Genomic DNA, 17,097 nt, shown 5'->3' with positions numbered 1-17,097 from the left:
TATGTGTACCATACACGTCACAAAGGAATATAAGATATTTTAAAAAGAAGATATATTCCCCATTGCCGTAGCATAAATAGAAAAACATTCTGGGACATACGCGTCACACCCAAGTTTGCTAACAGAGGGAGTCGACGCGCATTCCATACGGAACAAAATTCGAATCCATGAAGTTTACCTCTTCCAATCATACTCCACGTCGCCAGTAAAGTAGAGGAAAAAATGGAAAGAGGATACGGTGCGAAGAAGGAACAGAAGCAGGGGGAAAGAAGCAAAAGGGGAACAAGCCCGCATAAAACACCTACTGCGTGACATTGGTGGGTAGGAACAATAACAACAATAATAAAAGGTAGTTATTCTCATGTGTGAACGCAAACAATGAGTAAGAATATTTTAAAAAGACAACAAACAGGTAAAGGCGGAAATTTTCTTGTCGCTACCACTACATCACTGCGCATTTACCCTTCTTTTTTTTTCCACATTCCTTTCCTCCACCCGGTCCAGAAACCCCTGGCCCCACACAGTCCTCGGGCAGTAACTGCAAATTAGCAACGACGCGCTCTTCCAAATTTAGCGCATCTTCAGGAAGGCGCACGCCGCTTAGAGTCGCTGCCAACTGCGTGAAGAGCGCATTGACGCGCTCCCCTGAGCAGGCGGACACGACACATGACTCCATCCGATGCATCTCCGCCATCTTCATGTGATCCGCATCCGACACTTGACGATTAGGGAGATCTGCCTTGTTGCCTACTAACACAATGAGTGGTTCCACCGCAGCTGCACCTTCTTCCGCTGTCTCCCTTGCATGCTTAGCCAAAGAGTCGCGCACACAACTATGCCAATCTTCTATATTCTTAAAGGAATCCTTGTTTGTTACGTCGTACACAAAGAAAATGGCGTGGGCCCCCATGATGTAGTTGTCAATCATTGTACCACCAATTTGTTGTCCTCCAATGTCCCATATTTCCATTTTCACGTCTTGCTTTCCTGGAAGTAGAACTTCTTTTGAGTAGAAATCAAGACCGATAGTTTGTTTGTAATTGGAGCCATAGTCCGCTACGCAGTAACGGCGGATAAGCGATGTCTTACCAACAGCGCCATCACCAACAACAATAACTTTATATGCAAGTAACCTTTTTTCTGAGTCTGAACTGTCGCTACTCATTGCTAGCCACTCCTTGCCACCTAAATAGAAGCGGTACTACCTCCAAACAAATATGTTAAGTTTGCAACACTAAATAAAAGCGTTTAATAATATAAGAAAGGGCTAGTTTATTCTATATCTATGTCACTGTGGGTATATATATATATATATATATAATTATATGTTTGGTGAAAGAACACAGCAATATGTGCTTCTTCCTATACAGTTGTTGTATTCTTTGTTTTTGTATCGTTGATATGCCGCTACTATATGTTTGCGGAATCAATAGTGAAAACTGGCAAGTGTTTCACCTGAATCGATATATTTTAACGGCAGTTTCACTCTTGTTTTTTGTCTACCTTTTCCGGTTGAGGCACTATTATTGGCAAAGTTTTTTTTTTAAAAAATGTTTCTCTTCTTCTGAAAACAGTGAACCGTAATGACAGCAATAACAGCAATTATAACAACGAAAAATACAGATGATTATAATCCCCCATCAATCACAACTGCTCCTGAAAAAAATGGAGAGAGGCTGGAACGGCACGGTTGAGTTGTTGAATTTACAGCACCAGCAATACTCCTTTGCGGCAGTATAATGTAAGCAGGCACCGCAGTGACACGTTCTAAAGGTAGAACAAACTCCACTTCCTCCCACACTCGCACGGGGAAGTGAAGTAGGAATCACAAAGAAAAAAAAAGATTCGCGAAGAGCTTACGTAGGGAACAGTTGATAAAACAGCGAGAACAGCAAAAGTACTAAACAACACATGAACACCGATCAACAGGTTGCTACACTGCGAACAGCATTCGACAACCACAGTGACATAATACCAAATGCGATTGCAGAACCCATGGGGCCGAGAACACTATAAAGGGTTCTTAAAGCACCTATTAAGAGCTTCAAGGGCATTCCAACGAGTAGGGACATGAAACCCGTTAGAGCAACAGCCAAGATAAGAACCATTTTTGTACCTATAATCATGGAGAGAAGAAGCATAAAACATAGTGTGGTTGCCAATAGCACTGCCACAATTCTTTCTAACAGAAGAACTTTATGTTTCAGACACTCAATTTCCTTGTCTTTCTCCAGTAGCAGCTCTGTAGCCTTTTCCAACTCTAGTCTCAGTTCCCGCTCAACGTCCGTTTCTAGAAGCATGGCGCAGTCCGCAGACTGTGCCACCTGTGACGTTCGGGTGTGGTTTGCTGAACGTGAATTTCCGCGTGAGTTTGAAGCAATTTTACTACTCCGGCGAGAACTCTCGATACTGTTGGTGGCTTCCTGCTCTACTGTGCGCCGCTGTTGCCTCTCGGCTGAATGATTTCCAGTTCTTTCCGGGCCATCATAATGTTCCAACGAGCTCGCGCCACCTGGCATTGAGGTCCACGGTATTTCTCCCCCTTCCGAGTCAGAAGCAGGGATAACAACATACGAATGACAGTTTATCCTCTCTTCAACTGTGATGACCGCCTTTTTCCACTTCTTCTGATATATCTTCATTAACAACGGCCTCAATATCCCTTCAATATTCGACGAGTGAAACGTTTGCAATTGATCGGCAAGCACCCTGACCAACTGTGGTGCAATATACATGTGCACCCCTTTCACTCGCTGATCTTCAATGATGCGGGAGAGTTGAAGTTTCACAAACTGCTGCTTCTCTTCCACTGTGTACGGCACGAAGGGAAAGAAGTAGTCAACTCGATTGACAAACGGATCATGCATCGTTTTACGACACACATCCATGCATATCTTTGTCCACTCTGCGCGCATCGCCGCCCGTTCCTTTTCATTGGAGGCTTTCAAATAGCGCTCCTCATCGGAAGCAATAACATCAGCGGCTATGTTACAAGTTAGTACAAAGGTAACCCGCTCTGTTGAAATAGATCGTGCCGCATCCTTCAAGGACCGCAACGTGCCATGTTTTTGAAAGGCGGATAACCACAAGTTCTGAATTGCCTCTGCACTCCCCTTCTCGAATTCGTCAAGTACCACAACTGCCTCCTTATTCCTACGCAGTGCTGAAAGGAGTATTCCCTCACCTATGTGAGCTGCAGGTGGATCAACTAGCGAGTAGATGGAGTCTCGCGTACAAAACGACGGTAAGTGAATGTGTACCAAATGGCCCTCCGTCTCAGCCTCGCTAGGGGTACACTTATGAAGCGCGCACGCAATGAGCCGTGCCATTTCAGACTTCCCGTAGCCCGACGGCCCAAAGAGAACAATGACAGTGGGTTTAACCGCTTCCACTACACCAATACTAAGGAAATGTTCAATCAGTGACGACCAAACATGTTGCTGCCCAACATACCTGGAACGCACAGCATGCCAGCGTTCCTCAGCGCTCACCGTGCGAGAACCTTTTTTCTCTTTAAAAGGATTCGTTTCTGGTAACGTTAACCACCAACGATTTGTCGCACTGAGAAAGTCACTGATATCTTGGTGTTTTTGCCTAAGCACCAGTTCCGTCTCGAGACATTTTACGACACGCCAATCAGTTATGTTGTAGGGAGAAACAGCTTCGGTGCTACGGCCGCTGCGGGACCTAGTGCATTCGACCATGGATTCATTCACAGACGTTTGCGCTTTTCTCAGTAAGTTGGTTGCAGCGGCAGCAAATTGAGGTTTAACGTAGGCATACGCAACAACTCCTACAATGAGCGCACGCGCAAGTTCAATTACAGGTCTCTTCGGAGCACTCCACTCAATAAGGCTATTAATTGCTTCCTCTACGCCTCGTTCAGTGCCCTCAGATCCCTCATCCCACCGCTTCCTCAAGGAAAGCACATCGATTAGGATACCTGTCGCGACGGTCGCCGCATCCAGCGCTCCCTTTTGATCACTTGGCATACTGTAATTTTGCGACTGAAGTTGAAGTTCCTTCGTGACTCCGCTTAAGCTGGACAGCTGATCACTGAAAACTTTGTCATCAATGCCTTTGTCAAACCAACAACACGAATGTACCATAAGTGCGATGAGTGGATTAACACCGTAAACGGAGTGAAGCTCCTCACACAGTTGAGACGGCAGGTCTGTGGGTGCGATATTGTCTAGTAGCGTGAAAATTGCCTCCCAAGCCTTGAATGGAAGCCGAAATGTTGGACTAAAGTTGAAACTGTTTTTCGCTGCATCGGCCTGTCTTCCAGCCCCACCGACTTCATCTTTCGGAAGACTGAGTTCCCCATCAACGTTAATGGCGTCTTCCAGTAGCTCGGGCCATTTGCGAAGCAAAAATAACTTCTCCTGATTCGAATATTTCCAGCTCATTAACTAAAATGATCGAAAGGAATTTGATAGAATGATGAACTGGTGTCATCACAGAAGCCACCAAAAGAAAAAAAGAAGAGAAGTCATTCAATAAAAATTGGGGATAACGATATCGAAGAAATAACCTATTTCCATGGAAAACTGATATTATGATCTTTTTATTTTCGGTGGAGGAAAAATGTTAACTTTTGAATCAACATCTTTAACAAGGGAAGGGCTATTCGCGGAGTGTGTATATATGCTGGCAATAACTCAATAAAGTTGTGCAGAAAAACATTTTGCCATACTACATAATGAGTCCACAAGCCAGCAACTTCAATTCACTAAAGTTATCTCGCATCATGGCCTTTTACTTTTTTTTTCTTTATTATCGTTGTGAAAAGGTAAAAACATATGCAAAAGCGTAACAGTACGAAACATATAGAGAAGAATGAGTGTTCAAGCTCGTTTCTGGCGTATCATTTCAATCGCGCGATTCACACTTTCCGTGGAATAGGAATTAACCCCTTGGACCTCCATCAGTAAACCAAACCGCTCCGTTTGCGCGTTGATGTTACTGAGTAGACTCCCGATTTTCTCTTCTAAGCTGAGTCGTCTAAGTCGTAACTTCGCCATCTCATCCCACAATTCCGGTGGTATATCGCGGTGCCGCCGAAGCTGTTGCTGCTGAGTCTCAGACAAAAGAGTGGGTAACTCGTTCCCATTTGAACAAGACGGTTGATTACCTTTGTTTGATTCACATAACATAGTGTGGGAATTAGCGGAGGGAATGCGACCCAACGTTTGCGACGTGCGCGTGGACGAATGGTTCGCACCCTGAGGTACAGGTGTGCTAGCGTTTTGGTAAGCGGGACTATTTTGCTCTTGCATATCCCGTTTAAAAAACGCAATGAGTGCAGCTGTAACCCTTGCGCGTTTCTTTTCATCCATGGCAGCAATCAGTGCTTCCGTACTGTTTTCGTCCAGTTGCTGCCGCGCCACTGGACGTGTTGATGCGTTACGCTTCGTCCGCGCCTTCCGTGTAGGTGTAAGCAACCCACCAGGTGTGTTACGCTGCCGGTACTCGGTTATACGCAGTGATGACAGCAAATCAGCGTTTGCGTACACGGATGCAAGTTCCTTATTGCAATCCTCTAATTGTTTCCCAAGGGCTCCGAGTAGAAATTGCACCTGACTTAAGCTCTTACCATTGTTCGCAGCACGTTCCGACCACTTCGCTGATACCTTCAAATGGGGAAGAAGCTCCGCATCCTCCTCAGGTGATGGCTCCACATCTACTTTTTTAACCGTTTTTCTTGGTTGCATTGGGTACGCCGTACAGGCAATTACGTACGCGAGGCAACAAAGCTTTACAGACTAAATATATCCTTTGTACGTAGATACTCGTACTTGCTATATATTAATATATATATATACGAATGTGCCCCTGAGTACAAGTTTAGACCCGTGAGTGGAGATGTAGAGTAAGAAAGAAAAAAAAAATAGAAACACCAAAAGAAAGTGGAGAGATCGGACACGCCCCGAATGAACTACAAAAAAAAAAGGACACATGGGTGGATAACTTCTGAGAGCCGGAGACAGTTGTAAGAAAGAGAAATTTATAACAACCAAGTAAAGAGACAGCGTTTCTATTCATTCGATGAAATGCATGAATATACTGCTCATCGATACCAAAAAAAAAGATGAGGGAAAATAGGTGATTGAGAACAAAAACGAAATTTCTTCCGAGCACATCCCTCATGAAAATGTTCAATTTTGACTAAACACCGATTCCCATCGATCTCCATACCATATGAGTTACAACATGCATATTTGTGGATGCACAACAGACCTGTACATCCATCATGTCACGCCAATCGTTCTTTTTTACCTTTCTCGCTCAGCACGGCTATTGCTTCAGCACTTCAGATGCGGAAGTGTTTCCACCTCTGATACAGGTGGTAAAATGAAGCGAGAGGCAAACACACATAAAAAAAAAAAAAACAGCAACAATATTCAATATTTATATCAAAAGGGGGAGAAGCGGCGCCAAATCATTAGTGAAATCAAAGGAAACCATTATTCAAGGTATTTAGCAACTCGGCATCAACAGTAGCTCTCTAGCCACTATTTGCTTTCATGAACCGCTGACATGTAAAGCGTCGACGAGGAAAGCGCCGTTCAAAGTTTTTAGAAATGAAAGAAACGAGAAAACGGCCATCACTGCATAAAGTAGCGGCGCGCGCCACGGCGATAATACGAAGAAGTGGTTGCAGCACCGCCAACAACAATAATAATAAAAGGATGGGAAAGCAATGAACGAACGTGTGCCAGCTGGGTGGCAGAGATAAATACAACATTTAAAAGAGAAAAAGAACACCGAGCGTCGGCAGCCAATACTCTTACAACACTACACGATTTCACGGGTTCTATTATACTGAATTCTCACACCAAGACAAATGCAGTGAGTACGATGGTTAAAGCATCTCTCACCGCTACTGGTGCAAGCAGCGCATTGGCACGTGCGTTGACACGGATGTATTTGCTGATGTAATAGTTCCGTACGATGCCCCTCCTCTTTTTCTTTTTCGTAGTGTGGCTACATGCTTACTGTCCTCATGTTCTGTTTTGTGAAAACAGACAAAAAAATCTATTCTGCTCTTTCGTCATAATTAGCAGGATCCTCCCTAACGCCAATCACTGCCCTAATCGGTTCGTTCATCGGCAGCCCCGATTCGTAGTCGTTTTCCACAGGACCACACACCCTTCCACCAATAATATACAAATAGCCATCCGATATATGCATTGACGCTCCATAGCTACACTGGGGCTTAAACTCATTAACAAATGGTATCTCGTCCACAGTTCCTTTTGTGTAGTCTTTAAATATTACCCTGTACAACGTGGGCACTCGCCGCGCATTTCGGGGCTCCCCCAAAACAAGCACATATTCTTTATCTTCGATAACAGCCGCCGCGGCGGTGATATTGTACATGGATGGTAGCGGGGGTTCTAATGTTACTCGTTCCCACGATCCACCAACGTCAGCCAAACGAAAAAAATGACTAGAGGTTGGTTGTGATCCTCGACTCGTATCTCCGCCTCCCACAACAAGCAGCGAACCATCCTTCATTACCACCGCTGCGTGGAGAGCGAGGGGATATGGAAGAGGGGTCACAGCTGTTATTGTGGGTGGGAAAGAGAAGCAAATATCCGCATCGTCGATCTCATTGGACCAAGACAGTGAAAAGCACTCGGAGCATGGCTGATTGTTCTCATCGACACCACCAACAAGAATCGCCTCCTTTGGGCTAATGGCACTTAGTGTGTGGAACGTGCGATTAGGGAGCACAGACTTCTCCACAGCACAGCGAGTCCACTGTCCACGTGTTTCACTGAAAACGCACCACCACACCTCTGTTGTGGCATCACGTATTATACCTGAATCTCCACGACCACCTACCAAAACAAGGCAATCGACCAAATTTGTGCACGAGTTCCCATTCACAACGGCAGAAGAACCGGCGCTTGTATTAAAATCATCGGTATATGATGCTGCAGCTTGTGGAGAGGAACGGACACCCCTGAGGGTGCACATGGCAGCACCAAGCAAGGGAGGTGGACGGAGTTTAGCATGCGCGCTTTCCTCGTACGGCAAGGCGTCAACAAAACTAATAGGATGCTGTGCAGATAGTCGGATAGACACGAGATTACGCACAACTGTTCCTCGTTGAACTAATGGTACAAATAAATCATTAGAGGGAAGATAACGAAAGAGTGCCGAGGTGGGGGATCCGCCGTAGCAGTACACAGTCGAACCACCTCTTGTAGTGCTGGAAGCGGCATGAAATTGTAGCCCAATTTCACAATGGAGAGGATGCCGTAGAGGTATCACCGGCAACCAATGCCACGGCAAGGAACGCCTCACCCCACGCAACATAGTACACATCCAATCTTCACACTGCTCGGGCGTTGTAAACTTGAGCCAGAACGAATTACCCCCTTCTGTTGTTACTAACAGTTCGTCCCCTTTGCTCTCCTCACCTCTTCGAACGTCTGCTGAAACGATTTCATAGCGGTGCCGTACCGGACCCTCTTTCTTTTCACGATACGCAATTCGGCACCCCTCAAGTTCCACGAATCGCTGCCTCCACTTGCCCGTCCACAGTCCTTGTTTTAGTACCATACCTTTACGTGTATTTTTTGCGTCAAACAACGCCTCCCTCTCAAGCACATGAGTAATTTCGTCAACCCACATTTGGTGTACTTCACTGCTCTCAGCCCGCAGAGTCCAACATTCACCATCCTTCAGCCATACACGAAATGCATGTGAGTTGTTAGAATCAACCTGACGAAGAAGTGATGCGATAATGCCACATTTCTTCACGGGCCCATTTTCTTCTATTCGATACGACAGCCGCAGCCCCTCAAGTACCACGAAACGACGATCCCAGGCAAAGCGCCATTCCGCTTTCTTTTGCAACCACGAGGAAATCTTGGTAGAATCATTATTACTACCGTGCGTCATCAGGAATGGATCACCAATTTCCCTTTGTTCGTATATATATATATATATATATATATATATATATATATAAAGCAAAAAGAAAGAAGAAAAGCAGAAGGTGTGCCGACATGTTTTTAAATGTGTTATCCATCATGTTAAGTCTGAAAAGATGTCAGAAGGAATTAACAACACAATAAGAACCATTAAGACCGTAGAGAGAAATAAAAAACATATCAAGAAACCCCTGAGACTATTTTTCAGCCTAGGAAGCCAAATACGGCAATGTATTTATTCATTTGACCAAAATCAGAGAGCATCCTGCTCCTTATAAAGCTGGTATTGTGCTTTATGAATCACGCTATTTAACAGTATGGCGCAAACGAGGGCACACTCTCGTTGATTCTACTTTCTCTGCCTCGCGTTATTTTTTTTCCTTATTACTTTGTTGTGGTGACCTTAACCACAAGATTTTCTATCACACATCAACTTACACTTCTTCTCGGTTATTTCCCTCTTATCTGTGGTTGTCCCGTCACCACGAGCACCTGCCCGACATCCCAGCAACTGACGACGTTGAGCGACAAAACAAATCGGTATTTTCAATCAACTTTCTTCCTTTTCCTTCCACAATTCCTTTTCTATCATATATTATATTCTTTCTTCCTCTTCCTCTCTTATACACCTCATTTATTCGTCACCCTATTAGACCGTTTTGATGACCATTAAACGATGAAAATAGGGGAAGAAGAACCTAACAAACAGATTTTCACTAAGGTACAATTTACAACATTATTTGGTGATATTTCTCACCTTTCTTATTTTTTCCCCCAATCAGTGAAAGTTCCTGCCATCGAAAGTCACAACTTCCAAACGTAAAGACAGAACATGCAACCGCAATTTGATAAAGATATATACAAAAAAAACATCACCACCATTAAATATTGTCATAGATGCGTTTTCGCTTACTTCGAAAATCTGCTCGCGAATTGTGTGTGTGCGTGTGCCAAAAGAGCAAGCACTTTATCTACTAATACGTCCAAGTATACGTTCTTCATGTACGTGCCACTCATCAACAACAGCGATAAAAAAAAAAAGAAAAATGATTGTCAGAAAAAGAATAAAATAACAAAGGAAATTTAGAGAGAACCAACACATCTCCGCACTATTCTCAAACCCAATGAAAATCCGCTCCCAGATAAGGGGACATCTCATGGAGTATGAGAGTTTGAAAACCATATATATATAAATACATATGCTTACGCGTCTTCACCTGTGTGTTTAAAGTTCGTCGTTTGTGGGGAACGAAAAAACACAAGGAAAAAAGAGTTGAATTCCTGAAGACGATTTAAACCCGATATTTACTTTTCAACTTCCTCTTCGTGTTTCCGTTCCCTCTTCAATCGCGCTCTTTCAGGCAACACAACTTCACATATTACCTTTTCCTTATGCACCAAATCACAAAACATAAACATAACATAACGCAACGTAAGGAAACAACAAACCCCAAAGAAAACGCCGGGCCGCATCCGCACAAGGATGATTCGTCAACAAATGAAAAGAAAGGCACACTACCCTACTTACCTTGAACAGTCGCCATTATACATCCCCTTCGGGTAGATTTTATTACGTTATTGTCTACTCGTTTTTTTTCTTTTTTCCCCCTTCTAACACACTAGTTTTCACTGTTGCCGTATATTAATTTATTTACTTCAACTGCGTCGTGTCCTTCCTCTTCTCCTTATTCGATAGTCTTCTCCCAAGATGTTCTCTCCATTTTTTTCAGATTTCAGTTCAACCCTTCATCTATATTGCTTTCCTTATGGTATGCAGCACTTCTTCCCCCTTTTTCATTTCAGTTTCCCCACGTTCGCAGAGACGTATACCTCAATCCTATACATCAATACTCACACAATATATATATATATATATATATATATATATATATATATATATATAGTCATACATAAACATGTTTCCATCTCCGCTTCCGATTCACAAACCTCATTTTTTAAAAAAAAATAATAATCAATCAATCAAATCACTGACCCGATTATTTAGACAAGGAAAAAAGCATTGGGTGGAGTAAATAGAAGAGAAAGGAGAAGCGTCATTGCGGCAGTAGTCCAATGTAAGAGGTGCACCAGAGGAAAGCAAAAGGAGAAAATAAAGAGAGACGAACATGCAGAGCATCTCACTACCACCACCATATAGTGTTAATTTTCTTCCTTTCCGATTACCTCAGCGGACCGCAAATCTGGATGTAGATATGACCCTTTCCTACGCACGGTACGTGAGAACGGATTCATGTTAACTTTAAACACGAAATCGTATAAGGCAAGAGGCCACGAGGGGGTCACCTCAAGGTTTTCGTAGAATTCAGGGGCAATTTCACGAAGTTTGTGCAGATGCCTCCACGGAACGTACGGGAAATCATGATGCTCCACGTGATGGCCGACATTCCAAGCTAACCAGTTCAGTGGACCATAATAAGAAAAGGTTTCCTGACTTCCGTCACCTTGAAAGATATAATGCTCAGTAAGGAAGTGACCAGCCAATGGGTGCCAACCAGTACCCAACACGAGTGATAAGAAGAAGTAAATAATACACCACGGTCCAAATAACATGTAAAATATAACATCAAATATAATTTGAGCAACAATATTTAGTACATGCATCCTCGTTATTTTCATTTTTCTAACAAGAGTGGGACGAAGTGCGTAGAAGAAAACTTGGAACGTAACAAAGAAAAATTTGCCAATGTAGCTGGAAAGCAATTTCCCTTCCAGCGCCGTCGGTAAATCTGGGTCAACACGCTCCCACCCTAAGTAATTGTGATGATCCCTGTGATGAGATTTAAATCCCATTGCGTACGGTAGGGGCACAATTATATTAAGGAATATGGCAAACAACTCGTTGTGCACAGCCTTACGAAATGCCAAGTTGTGAGTTATTTCGTGGACGGCCAAGAAGCTGTTGTGCGTCGCCGTACCACCAATTGCATAAGCGGTAAGCAGAAACACAGGCCAACTCATGCTGGACGCCAATGAGCCCAGGAAAATCTGAAAGAGAACGACCGCCGTTGCGATTTTCCATGTTAGTGGATCAGGTCCATAGAGTTTCTTGATTTCACTGCTATACTTTTCCAGCATCTTCCTCCGCCGCACGGCATGCATTTCATTGTCAGTTGTCCAGTAGTAATCATCTCTTCCACAATGTTCAGTGAGCTTTTCCGCCGCGGTTTTCAGTTGAGAAGCCAGCATCACCGCACCGTTATTTAATGATGTGCCACAACTATCGTCTTTTCTTGCCAATGAAATCAGCGTAAAGGGCAGAGGAAATGAGGAAACAAAGGGAAAAAATGATGCAAACCTACATTCTTAAGCGAAAGGGAGATAAACACGGTAGAGCAACATGTGGGGAGACAAAAACGCAGTTTATTTGAGGTTTCACTACCTCCTTTCAACAATTCAGACTGCATTGATTGGTATTCCATATGTTAAAAGAAAGACGCCGGAAGGGGTAGTAAACATTCAATCCTTGGTATGTGTACCTCAGCATTGCGTAACGTAACGCAAACGTAACAACACTTCGTTGGCACCTCGCTTCAGTTCCAGTGCAGCAGCCTCCACCGCTGCAACCTCATCACCACCTGCCTGAAACAACTTTTCAACGAGCACAACCTCCTCCGCAGTTTCCCAAGGTCGTTTCGTATCGAATGCGTCCTGCACAACTTTGTGTCCATCCGTTGCGCCACAACTTAAGCAGCGACCCAGTCGTGCGGCGTGGGTTGTACCGAAACCAGTGCATGAACCCCGGAGCGCAGGAACGCCCTCCACTCGTGAAAGATTTGTGTAAGGTTTCGGTGCGGGTAGGCAAAGAAACCTCGTGGAAAACTGCCATGCACCCTCACTGCTCATTTCACTAATTATTTGCGCGTATCCGTCGTGGCAGCGGTCAAGCAGTGATGCGGTGCTTGGTAAACTTTTATCTAGTGCAAGGTTCCACACAACACATGGTGCTCCTGCTGCATCTTGGGCCGTAAACTCGGCCACACGACAAGTTGTGGGCCCCTGGTCATGGAGGACCATAACTGTACGAAATTTTAACCTGCCTGCGCTTTTCTCTTGCAGCGCGGAGTGAAATTGTGGTATTAGCTCTACTTCCTCAGAAGCATCCTCCGCTATGCTAGTACGGAGAAACGTTACTGGATGCGAGGGGTGAAGCAGCATTCTCTCCCACGCATCAAAGCGATTTACAAACTCCTGAACGATATTATCATTGTTGAGGTTAAAATGTGTAATACAAGTATGTTGACCGCGGAACAACAACCAAATGGACGCCGCATCAGGTGTGAAGGGGCGGGACTGCAACGGCCCTGGAAAAAAACCTTCGTCGAATCCGCGGTTGGTGAACTCCAGTAGCCCATCAAAGCTGCAGCGCGCCATATCGAATGGTAGCTTCACCGCACTGATGGGAGCGTTTAATTTGGACAGCATAAGATGCGGGCCACACCATCCACCAAGAGAGACCCACCGCCACATGAGTGCCATCGCTGCAGTACAAATGATGAATCTTAAGGCACCCACGGAGCCTTTTTTTAAATCATGTTTTCAGTTTAACAAATCGGGCGAAACGCATTAACATCATAAAAGAGAGTGTGAACAACAACAACAATGAAAGAAAATCGAAGGAATGAAAAGATATAAATATTACTGTTCTGACAATGACAGAGAGGCAAAAAAATTAAGGGCAGAAACAGTTTTTGTATGTGCGAAATGTATATAATATGTGATAACAATAATATATATATATATATAGACAACTGCCAGAAACTAGCAACATGAGATTCTTTCGCCCACATATTATCGTACTTTCGGGAGTTTGCGAGATCAAAAAGGAAATATTTGACTTATTCTCAGAGTGGATAACCAACAGGCAAACGAAGAGGAGGTATTCCACATATTCTCACACCTCAGAAAAAAAGGAGAGCAATATACGGTAAACCGTTCGACGTAGAGCTCGGCTGGCGTCCATAAGGGACATGCGATGCGACGGATCCTTTAGCGTCAGGTATTGTACCACACAGAGCTCCGGGTACCTTTTGAGAAGACTGCTCTCTGGAAAAACGCCGTTGCGCACAGCCTTCAACACATGAAGCCTCTCAGACACAGTTTTAGGCTGTACGTACATCTCTGCAAGCACAATACCACAGGAATACGCATCAGATGAACTCGTACAGTGTTCCCCGTCCAGTTGCTCAGGACTAGAATACAATGATGAGCCAATTCCAGTCGTATTCATTGCCGTACGACCAAAGTTCGACGCCAGCTCTACGTGTTGAGCCAAAAAGGATTTTGATATACTGAAATCCCCAAGTCGCACCTGAAGGAAGCGTTTGCATGTCCACTTTCCGATGAGATACACTGCCCGACGCTTCTGCTCCTCGTTTTGAGCACACTTTATCTTCTTTAGGTACGTTGACAAAGGCGGCGTGGTTGCGTAGAACTGCAGAAACTCAAAAACGGATTGGAAAGCTTGGTGGGGTGCAGATACATCATCATTTCCACCACCATTCACCGGCTCTGTCCACATTTTCCTTTCTTCCTTTTCTTCTCTTACACTGGTACATGTCCAACCGTTTCCATCACTTTCGTCCAGGTCGTAATCATATTCATCGTTGTCTTCTTCACCTGGGCCATCTACTCCTGAAAATTGTACACGGTAATCAATGAATATGTTGGGAGGTTTTACATCCCTGTGAAGGAAACCCGACCTGTGTACATAACGAACTGCCGCGAACAACTGTAGTGCGATAATTATGTTCTCAAAACGGTCTATGCTGCCTCGGGACCCCAGACGCTGCGCTAATGTTGTACGATAATACTCTAGTTGAAGAAACACAACACGCCCCTCAAGAATTGATGAACTTCGTTCTGAAGACGATGATTCACACGAGTTTGACCTTGTGTCGTCAGAGCCATCCTCTGAAGGTTCTGTATGAGACCCAGCTGTAGAGCCTGTGCCATCATCGACCGTGTCATCTCCTGCCATGTAAACTCCAGCGCAATCCTCCGCAGGTGACTTCAACAGTAGCAAATTACCTAATTGACCCTCGTGCCTGGGTATCAACCAGCCGGCACCCTCATGGCTGCTTCCACAACTAACACAATTGGCTTCCAAAGCCCTAAATGTTTGCCTTACTTCCCTTTTGCTGCAAAGACCAACACTGGCAAGTTGGCGCAACCGCGCTGGTGTGATCATCTCCGACCAACAGGTGTAATAACGAACGATGTGCTCATTGTGAAGTACAGCATGCAATCGCACTTCTTGCATCACAGCAGTTTCCGCAAATTTATCTCTCACAATCAACACCTTAACGGCGTACAAAACACCAGTAACACGGTGTCGGGTGAGAAGCACCACACCGGAGGCACCACTGCCCAAAATCATCAAAACATCAAAGTTCTCGTCGAAGAAAGATTGTTTTCCGCTCATGAAGTTTTCTTGTGTTCTCGCCTCAACATTTTCACTTTCACTGAAAGACAGCAAACTCTTCCCAAGCACTAACGCACCGCTCGACATTTCATTTGGGGATGGGTGGTTCGCCTCCTCCCCAGATTCCTCACACGAAAAAAAGCCGTCGCCCATCGCTTTATTAGAGATGTTCTCATTATCGTTGGATGCACACTCAGAGCCTGTAGGAAGCGGCGAGGGAGAAACTGTGCTGCTTGAGCTGCTCGATGGCACATTTAAACTTTCCGAGAAGAAAACTCCATACTGTCTATTGACAAACCCATGCAGCCGCTTCCGACGAAAATTCTCAGGAAAGCACGACTGGATACTCAACACATGCTTCGATGGCTCCGAAGATGAATTTAAAATAGGAATTTGACAGCAAGCCATAACATAACTAGTTCCGTCATCAAAATCAGTAACCCCCGCGCAATACTCTTCAGTAACTGCATTACCAGTAGCCAATCGGTGAGGATGTAAAACATATGCGGAAACAACAGGAGAAGATTCTACAATACCTGGTGAAACGGGCACTGTGGGTTGTGGGCCATTATTATTGTCTCCAACTGCAAGCCAATGAACACGAACGCCGCTATCGGAGAGCGTTTGTTCAATACGTAGCGTGTCGTCCAATCCTGTTCCTTCCAGTGAATTCGTTTCGAGGCAGCCAACAATATTTATGATTACCGTTGATTTTTTTACAAAAAGGGAGCGACTGTTGTCTTCTACTCCTTTTGACGGGCCTGATCTGTAACGAGGGACTGGTGGAAAGAAAAGGGTTCGATAATCCGTCGCACGCTGAACAGCAATGCGAATTTGGGAAGTTGAACAAAGTGGCATCTGAGGACCATCATTCCCATCACTTGCAACAGCGGTGTCAGAGCTGACATTATCATTCAGGGGCCTCCGAGGCCGAGGCACCGAAAGTCCCCTCTCAGCACTGAGATGAAAAAGTTCCACACCGTTATCAAAGTCAAACTCAATGTACACACTCTCTCTATGATTCAAATCCCGCAGCCCATGTGCTGGACAGCGAGAGGCACTAAAATGCTCAAGCAACACATCTACCGGAAAATATAATTTATCACGTCCTTTCCCACTCACCCCTCCTGAAAAGTACCACTCAAATGACGGGGAACGGCCGACGTCCGAAGATTCCCGTGGTGATAAAATGAGACAGCAATCTACCTCGTTATTCGGTAACGAAGCACAGAAGGGATGCTGGGACAACCCGCTACAACCACCACATGGGTTTTGCACAACGGATACATACCTATCCGTTGTAGAGGAGTTACCATATCGCGCCCCCATGACTTCGCACTGCTTACATGTTGCAAAATCGGAAGGAGACGGATGCATTTGCCTCCTTTCAGAAATAATTCCCGACTCGCCGCAGCTAAACATCTCACCACAAGGGAGCTGAGCAGACCAACGTTCTCTGCCGTCCTTCAGAGAAACGCAACGCAGACGCCCGTCCAGCAGCACCAGCAGAAGTGACGCATCAGGTAAAGCGGAGCACTCGCTGGCCATCGCAGGACAATGGTGACGAATATCACTTTGAGAGTCCATACGCAAACAAAAAGCAAAAGAGAAGAGAGAAAACGGCGAGGAAACATGTACTCATATAAATGATAGGAGAAAGGATGAAAAGGTAGTAGTAGGTGGGAAAAAAAAGGACACTAGTAGTTC

At 44.7% G+C, this 17,097-nt stretch overlaps 7 protein-coding genes across 7 annotated transcripts, besides 7 other annotated features; all 7 read right to left on the bottom strand.

The window, feature by feature from the left end:
• Positions 1 to 17,097: part of a sequence feature (sequence corresponds to BAC RPCI93-5F5) that runs on past both edges of the window.
• Positions 443 to 1,165, bottom strand: Tb927.6.3040 (small GTP-binding protein Rab28, putative; the record flags this gene model as incomplete). Its single annotated transcript, XM_840332.1, has 1 exon — positions 443 to 1,165. The coding sequence occupies one exon, from the start codon at positions 1,163 to 1,165 to the stop codon at positions 443 to 445; it is 723 nt and encodes a 240-aa protein (XP_845425.1).
• Positions 1,299 to 1,320: a microsatellite.
• Positions 1,923 to 4,409, bottom strand: Tb927.6.3030 (hypothetical protein, conserved; the record flags this gene model as incomplete). Its single annotated transcript, XM_840331.1, has 1 exon — positions 1,923 to 4,409. The coding sequence occupies one exon, from the start codon at positions 4,407 to 4,409 to the stop codon at positions 1,923 to 1,925; it is 2,487 nt and encodes an 828-aa protein (XP_845424.1).
• Tb927.6.3020 (hypothetical protein, conserved) lies at positions 4,848 to 5,714 on the bottom strand (the record flags this gene model as incomplete). Its single annotated transcript, XM_840330.1, has 1 exon — positions 4,848 to 5,714. The coding sequence occupies one exon, from the start codon at positions 5,712 to 5,714 to the stop codon at positions 4,848 to 4,850; it is 867 nt and encodes a 288-aa protein (XP_845423.1).
• Positions 5,803 to 5,824: a sequence feature (AT_rich).
• On the bottom strand, positions 7,039 to 8,916 carry Tb927.6.3010 (hypothetical protein, conserved; the record flags this gene model as incomplete). The annotated part of the gene is made up of 1 exon (XM_840329.1): positions 7,039 to 8,916. The coding sequence occupies one exon, from the start codon at positions 8,914 to 8,916 to the stop codon at positions 7,039 to 7,041; it is 1,878 nt and encodes a 625-aa protein (XP_845422.1).
• Positions 8,948 to 8,985: a microsatellite.
• Positions 10,807 to 10,851: a microsatellite.
• Positions 10,899 to 10,921: a sequence feature (AT_rich).
• On the bottom strand, positions 11,109 to 12,155 carry Tb927.6.3000 (fatty acid desaturase, putative; the record flags this gene model as incomplete). The annotated part of the gene is made up of 1 exon (XM_840328.1): positions 11,109 to 12,155. One exon carries the CDS (start codon positions 12,153 to 12,155, stop codon positions 11,109 to 11,111), a length of 1,047 nt encoding a protein of 348 aa, XP_845421.1.
• Tb927.6.2990 (hypothetical protein, conserved) lies at positions 12,447 to 13,445 on the bottom strand (the record flags this gene model as incomplete). Its single annotated transcript, XM_840327.1, has 1 exon — positions 12,447 to 13,445. One exon carries the CDS (start codon positions 13,443 to 13,445, stop codon positions 12,447 to 12,449), a length of 999 nt encoding a protein of 332 aa, XP_845420.1.
• Positions 13,692 to 13,712: a sequence feature (AT_rich).
• On the bottom strand, positions 13,861 to 16,977 carry Tb927.6.2980 (protein kinase, putative; the record flags this gene model as incomplete). Its single annotated transcript, XM_840326.1, has 1 exon — positions 13,861 to 16,977. One exon carries the CDS (start codon positions 16,975 to 16,977, stop codon positions 13,861 to 13,863), a length of 3,117 nt encoding a protein of 1,038 aa, XP_845419.1.

This window comes from Trypanosoma brucei, chromosome 6 (assembly GCF_000002445.2).
Source record: "Trypanosoma brucei brucei TREU927 chromosome 6, complete sequence".
NCBI classification, from domain to species: Eukaryota; Euglenozoa; class Kinetoplastea; order Trypanosomatida; family Trypanosomatidae; genus Trypanosoma; species Trypanosoma brucei.
The sequence above is the reverse complement of the archived record's forward strand: the minus strand, read 5'-3'. Positions and strand labels throughout refer to the sequence as shown.